The 7992-nt window shown below is 36.2% G+C and overlaps 1 protein-coding gene across 1 annotated transcript; it reads right to left on the reverse strand.

The window, feature by feature from the left end:
• Positions 1-1025: 1025 nt before the first annotated feature.
• LOC127426681 (hematopoietically-expressed homeobox protein hhex-like) lies at positions 1026-5495 on the reverse strand. Its single transcript, XM_051673640.1, has 4 exons — positions 5072-5495; positions 2654-2832; positions 2507-2557; positions 1026-1618 (listed from the first exon to the last, which is right to left on the reverse strand). The coding sequence occupies exons 1-4, from the start codon at positions 5379-5381 to the stop codon at positions 1439-1441; spliced, it is 720 nt and encodes a 239-aa protein (XP_051529600.1). The 5' UTR covers positions 5382-5495; the 3' UTR covers positions 1026-1438.
• Positions 5496-7992: the final 2497 nt, after the last annotated feature.

Raw genomic sequence — 7992 nt, forward strand, 5'->3', positions numbered from 1 at the left:
TTGACCTTCACTAAGAGCTATAAAAATGACTGTGGGGATCATGTTTGAGTTCATATTGAGATCTCTTGACTTTGTATTACAGCCTTTGGCATCCTGGCAAATCTGAGCACAGTTTAAGGCTTTGTGGAGATCTTTTCGGAAACTCTACTTAATCGACTTGACCCGAACACACACACTTGGCACTTTGGAACCATTTTAGATGGTGTTTTTTTTTTTCCTGATCAGGATTTGTGAAGCATTTCTCAATTCAGGCTGAATCGATGGTCATGGTGTTGGTTTTGGAAGTCTCTCACCAGTTTTGAGGCTGTTGAACTCGCAGCTTCACAGAAACACAGTGATTCATGGCACAGGATCCTCTTAGTTTTACAATCATTAACTTCATGATTACCACAAACTCGAGCCTGTTTGTCTTGTTCGAAGCGATAACCTATTTGAAGTTGAAACTGCTGATTGAACAGTCAAAGACAAGAGCAATGTTGGTGCTGTGAATCTGTGGCTTTGCTGTTGTGCTGCAGAAATCAGACCAAACCCAGATCTCAAAGTGCTGTTAAAGGATGATTGTTTCATTGAGGAAGTGATACAGTTTAATTGATTTTAATGACTAACAGATAATCTGCTACATGATGACTCTATCAGAAGGATTCTTTACAATGAATAGAAGATAAAAGACTAACCTAATAACATTAGTCACTAACAAATGATCATCTATCATGTCCCGATTGTGCGGTTCACATCACAGATAAATGGAAATATCTCTATATAGAAACATTTGCTGAATTAATAGGTCAAATGATGCACTTTGAAACCATTTCAGTATTTGTTATTCTTTAGTCTCTGAGTAGCCTGTATTTCAATTATACACTATAATCATTTTGTTTTGTTCTGCATTTACACTCAGTCTGTTTTTAAGTTTTATGCATTTCAATTGCATGACATCTTTAAATCTTTAAAATGGCCAATAAAGTCAGCATAAATATGAAGTATTTAATTCAAATTAATAAGGAGGATAAGCTTTTAAAACTTAGTAAACAAAATGAATTTTAATTCAAGTATTAAACCATATGGTTTGGTTTTGAAACTGCATTTAAAAAGGCTACATCTAATTTAAGCAATTTGAGTGTACTTTTATATGGAAAGCTGTTGAAACAGAATTTGTTTTAATTATATATTATAATAAAATAAATAAGGTTGCCAAGACGAAAAGGCAAATGTGGTAGATATAATGTAATCTGATAGTTATCCCCCAAAATACTGTTTATTGAATAAAACAAAATATTTACACTCAGTTTTCCACAACACTGACAAGACTCTACAGACAAAAATTAATAATCTGCTACATTTCACCGCTAAACCGAGATCTACACATCCATTAATTTATTTCCTACTACAGTAGACAAATGTACAGTATTATACAATATTTACAACGCTGATGATGAGGTCATAATTGTGAGTTCATTGAGAATTCCGTGTCTTCTTCAATGTCCAGTTCCTGGTCGGAATCATCGGACATGTCTGACTCCAGCACGCCGCGTTTGCGCATCACATCAGGACTCGATCTGTCCGAGTTTCTCTGCTCGCCTCCGTCCTCGATATCTCTCTTACCGCTCGGAGGATTCTCCTGTTTACACACAAACAGAAAGTGTCAATGCTGCTTTCAGTAGGTCAGCTGTATTTTTTAAATGCTTAAATATCTGCTTTTCGTTCATTACCGATGTGAATTAAATTTTCCATTTTATTATTATTATTATTATTATTATTATTATTATTATTATTTATTTTTTGTATTTAGGATTATTATTTAGAGATAATATATAGGACATGATAATTATTACATTTATTATTTTATTTGTATTTTTAATTTTTTTTTAAGAAAAAGATAACAGCCTACTTTAAGTGCAGATAAATCTGATATAGGCCATATACAATTATTTTGCATAAAGAAATTCATTTCATGTGATTTGGTTTGTTTTAGTAGGCTACAGCCCATTTAAACAAACCATTAGAAATGATCTGAATTCACTGTTATTTAGGATTATTATTGATAGCACTTCAGATAGAGAATTTGTATTATTGTAATTAGTTAACCGTCCTATATTCGAATTATATTATATTTTATTTACAATATTCTGTGTTTCGGTTGTTTTATCTGCTAAGGCATGCCAATATCCCATTTAAAGAAATAACCATTAACCATCAGAAATAACGATTATTATATTGGATAAATAATGCTACCATGCAGGATAGGATAATTATTAGAATGATCAAATTAATTCAAGTCATTTTATTTTATTTGCATAGCGCTTGTCGCGCATCGTTTCAAAGCAGCTTTACAGAAAAATAATAATAATAATAATTATATATATATATATATATATATATATGCCTTAATTTCTTAAATGTCGTAAAGTCCACCCGAGAACAGCTTTATCGAAAATCATGTCTTAAGGTCTTTGTTTTTAAGTCATGTTAAATGTACATTTTCGTTTTAAGTGTCAGATTTTCTCACCTGTTTCAGTCGCCTCCATTTCGCCCGACGGTTCTGGAACCACGTTTTCACCTGCGGAGTCAGAGGGGGAAAATCCAAACAAAACAAATCATTATGATAAATATCTTATAATCAATAAATCCATTAATAAATCTAGAATGTGCTCGCCTGTCTCTCGCTGAGCTGCAGCATCTTGGCGAGTCTCTTTCTCTCTGGAGGAGACAAATACTTCTGCGTCTCAAACTTCTTCTCCAGCTCGATGGTCTGATCATTAGAGAACCGAACCTGTCCCCCTTTTCTCTTATGAAGAGGACGCTGAATGAACGGAGTCCACAAGAGAGGTTTACCTGAAGAAAAAAGATGCAAACGTGTGCAAGAATTGACATTTAAATGTTTAGTTTTATCACATGGAAGTGAAATGTGCTGTTTTGTTGTTGGTATGTAGTCAGGTTGATTTTGTCTCATTAAAACATATTTTGACATGAATAAAATCTGTAGATGTCACCACGTGACGCACACTTTATTTGCATTAGCTGAAACATGTTGACAGTGCAGATTGCTGTTAAAAGTGTGTTTGATTTGTATGTGCGGACGGAATCTCTTTGGGACTGTCTGTCAGCGTTCACATCCGTTGAAAGTTTTACTTTATGAGCAGGAGGACTATGGCAAAATTTCCGTCAATGTGTTTCCTGTTGGTTAATCTGGTGAATGGGGCGAACATCCGTCCAATCCACTCACAAAACACATAGGAAACTGCGATTTTCCCCTTTCAAAAATGCAATTCAAACGCTGTGGAAATTATATCTATCTATCTATCTATCTATCTATCTATCTATCTATCTATATATATATATATATAATGTAGGTTATATCGTATTATACTATATAATTTATATATTAAAGATAAAAAATTAAAGAAAAATGTAAGAAATATTCCTGGTTAAATACAAGTTGAGTTCAATCGACAGCATGACATAATGTTGATTCCCACAAAAAAAAAAAAAAAAAAAAAATTCTATCCGTCCCTCCTTAAATAAAAATGTGTGTTCCAGTGAGACACTTACAATGGAAGTCAATGGGGTCAATTTTTGGAGGTTTAATGTCAGAAATGTGATGTTTATAATTTGATAAAAGCACTTACATTAATTCTCCTGTTAAAACTTGTGGATTAATTGAGCTGTAAAGTTGATTAAATCGTCATTTTCACTTTATATATATATGTATAATCGTTTTTACGTTTTAATTTGTATCGCGTTACGTCGTCATGGCAACGAAGTTGTAAAATTGTCTCTAACTTTCCACAGATGTGGTTAGTGAGTGATTTTATGACAGTAAAATCATGTTAACACACATATTGTTTATGTCTTGTGTCTATACTTTTGAAACAGTGAGTATTTTAATGTTTACAGATTATTGACCCCATTGACTTCCATTGTAAGTGTCTCACTGGAACACGCATTTAAAGAAAAGGAGGGACGAGTCGACTTTAATTTATGTGGTAATCAACATTATGACACAAATGCTGTCGATTGAGCTTAACAAAACAAACAAACAAACAAAACAAGAAAAGATCCTATTTGTTAGCCTACAAAATATCCTAATTATCTATGTGATGACCTCTGATAATCATCATGACTGTATAGGCTATTGGAGGAATATGCCATTTGTCTTGGCTGAAAAAGCTGACATATAAAATTGTTTTGTCATATATAAATGTAAGCTATTTATTTATTTGCACTTCATGTCCCGTGAGGTGTTTTGGTAGTTTTAGCTGTTAAAAAGGTTCCGCCCAATGAAAGGAAACGAACAATCTGTTCGGCTATCAGAAGTCGAGTGTTTCCTGAATATGTGTGTATTGAGGATGTGGATAAAATAATCAGCAGTGTGCACGAGTCCTGCTCCAGGAAAACATCTCACAGCTTCTGAAAGCACATTGACTCCTATCGAGAGCTCAAGATTTCCGGCATGAACGGAAAGGGCCAGGGCTTGCTGAGCACAGACCAGCACTGGTGTTAACACAGCATCTCAAGAGGGCATTTTTAACCACACAGGGGTATTTTAAACACATGCCCAAATATCAACCGCTTCTCAATGAATTATTCCACTGCGCTCCTTTTAAGTACTAGTCTCATGCATTTATAATGTGCTTTAAACTACAGTTTCGAAATAAAGACATGCTTCCTCTTTAGGTCAGTCTGGTTGATATTATTAACCACATGATCTGTTGGTAAACAGACCTCATGTATAGCCTATATATATAGCGGCGCTTTTTCCGCCAAACCTCATGAAATGTACAGTAGATCGGGGTTTATTGACACAAATGCACAAGTTAGTCATGAATTCACAACATAGGATAAAAGCTTTCAGCCTAGTTGCACCTATAGTCTTATATGGTTTGTACCACCAGATAGCCCCTTTCAGCAAAGAACATAAATTCTGCCAATCAAGCCCGATCTGCAGTGCATGCGTATTTTTCACAGTTTCTAATGGATTGTCATATTTTTAAAGCATTAAAAAAATTAATTGAATATCGAAAGGAGGTTTTATATGTTTTTTTTAGACTATAGAAATGTTTAAAGGTCTCACCCAGTGGGTCGTGTCGGATCAGTGCGTGGGTAAAGTCTCCCATGGAGCGCTGGAACGGGTATACGGACGCGTACGTGGCCGTGAGGGCGTGCGGGGACAGAACCGGGTGGATCGGCGTGGGCTCGTAGATCGGGGTCCGGTATGAGGGTATCAAACTGGTGAAACACGAGTTGTGAGATGGTAGAGTCGGTGTCGGTACCACGGGACTGGACGTGGACGTGTTTCTGCCCAGAATGTCCTCGATGTAGAAGGGTGTCGGGTGAACCGGCTGCACGGGGGTCGGGGCGTACAGAGAGTGCTGGAACTGCATGACTGGAGATGAAGACGAACTTCTGCTGAGTAAACCGGTGTCAGTGTTCCTGTACTGCAGCTCCTGGTTCCATGTGGTTTGTCGGGCTGCGCGATGAGTAAAGCAGGAGGTTATTAGTGAGGGAGGAGAATAACGGGTCAAACTTCCTGCAGGTACACGCGCTCTGATTGGCTCTCTGAGAAGAATGAGATGAAGATGAAGGAGAAACCAGGAGAAAGTCAGGATGCACCTGGAAAGCTGTGCATGTGCTGGATATGATTTCAAAACATTCTCATTTCAGTCAAACAAGACCCTTATAATGCGCTCTCACGCATTTAATGGCATCATTCATTTTAACATAATTTAGCATAATTAGTTAGTTTATGTTATGGCTAATATTACATGTTGGGTGTTTGATTTTTGGGCCGAACTAACAGTAAAGTACACTAAAATAATAAGCAATATAAAGGCTTTTTTTTGTGCTATATCACATGTAACGTAGACCAAACAGTCGTCATACTGTAGCCTATTTGCCTATTTAGACTACATTAAATCTATATGAGACTACATATTCGTAAATGCATCGCCTTTAATTTATAATCAATGCACTTTATGAGAATTACAGGAATATGTCGGGTTCATTCGACAGCATTTGTGCAGCATAATGTTGATTACCACCAAAGTTCATTTCGACTCGTCCCTCCTTTTCTTTAAATGTGTGTTCCAGTGAGACACTTACAATGGAAGTCAATGGGGTCAATCTGTAAACATTAAAATACTCACTGTTTCAAAAGTATAGACACAAGACATAAACAATATGTGTGTTAACATGATTTTACTGTGATAAAATCACATACTAACCACATCTGTGGAAAGTTAGAGACAATTTTACAACTTCGTTGTCATGACGACATAATGCTGTACACTCTAAAACCCTAAAACGACCATTTAAACAACTTTACAGCTCAAATAATACACACGTTTTAACAGAAGAATTAATGTAAGTGCTTTTATAAAATTATAAACATCACATTTCTGACATTAAAACCTCCAAAAATGGACCCCATTGACTTCCATTGTAAGTGTCTCACTGGAAGGAGGGACGAGACTACATAAATTTTTGTGGTGATCAACATTATGACACAAATGATGTCGATTGAACCCGGAATATTCCTTTTAATGGAAAGTATTATACGTCCACCGTTAATAATAATAATAATAATAATAATAATAATAATATGTTTAATTTATATAGGACGCAAGGACGCTTCACAATAAAGAACAGTAACATAACAATCATATAGACAATCATATGGACAGTTGCCCAGTCCAGAACATTTGACCTTTTTCCTGTATAGGCCAATGATGCAAAGTCTTTATTACTGTCAGAAAACACTATTTAAAACATGATTTCATTTGCCAATGTCAAAGTCGCACGAAAAGTATCTGCAGAAAAGCATGTTTAACTGAAGCCGCTGGTTTACATCAGTTGAGGTCAGAGTTCATGTCATCTCGACCCTCCAAACGGTTTCCAGATTGATCCACTCATTCGTGTGTTTCACAGATTGATTAAAGTGCTGTACAGATCTGTCACAGATACGTCTAAGACTAATATCACTTTTGCATTTGTCAGAGGGAGAGATTAAACCATTCATACATGAAAGACTGATCTAGGAACGGCTAATATTTGAGCTTTGACAATCATTGATGTGCATTGATCCGCTGTCACACTCCTGGCGCCGATACAAGCACATGTGCTGCAAACATGTCCAAATGAATCTGACCGAGCATGCATTTTCCACTGTAAACGAAGCTTTGGAAGTGAACTATTGGAGAAGCCTCTTAATGATCATGAAAAGCATCGACGTTTTTATCTTGTTGGAATAAATAGAGAATTCTTGGGCTGTTTGATTAACGACATCAATATCTACGAACTTTCCCCTTTTCCTCATTACTAAGAGAGCAGAAATGCAGTTTCACTGAAACTTCATAGTGTTGTTTTCAGCAGCTGTTTTGCTCTTTGTATAATTTCGTCATTTGATAGAGAAGGTTACAAAGACTGATAACTTCTTATCAGAGTCGTTAGCCGCTATTGATCATGGGTAGGTTTCAATTAGGAGGTGATATAACTGACAAATAGGGCCTACACAATTTACTTGCAATAAGGAAAATGAATGATTACTCAAACGAATAGGAAATGTCGATTTAGGAAAGCACATAATGATCTTTGATGTGGTGCCACATGAGTTGTTGGTTTTTAATTGTGATTCTTTTGGGTTTCAGCCACTGTGGATTGTGTTTAAATGCTTTTGCAGTGAGACATATTCACTCTGCATCTCAAAGCATCATTTTCAACAGGGTTTGAAACCGTTTTGGCTTCATTCAGATATGTCCAAGTGTTCTTACTGACAGATGCACCCTTATTGCACCCCTGAAGACTTACAGAACTGTTCCTCTTGTGACAGGCTCATATCAAACATAACAAACAGCTACAATCACAATAATTGAGCAGAACACAGCAGAAATGATGTAACACATTAAAACATCACAAGAAGCTTCCGGAGTTCTGCATTGAGGGAGACTCCAGTGGTCTTTTGGCCTGTTGAGCACTATACCAGCACAAAAAACAGGC

Source organism: Myxocyprinus asiaticus, chromosome 36, assembly GCF_019703515.2.
Source record: "Myxocyprinus asiaticus isolate MX2 ecotype Aquarium Trade chromosome 36, UBuf_Myxa_2, whole genome shotgun sequence".
Taxonomy (NCBI): domain Eukaryota; kingdom Metazoa; phylum Chordata; class Actinopteri; order Cypriniformes; family Catostomidae; genus Myxocyprinus; species Myxocyprinus asiaticus.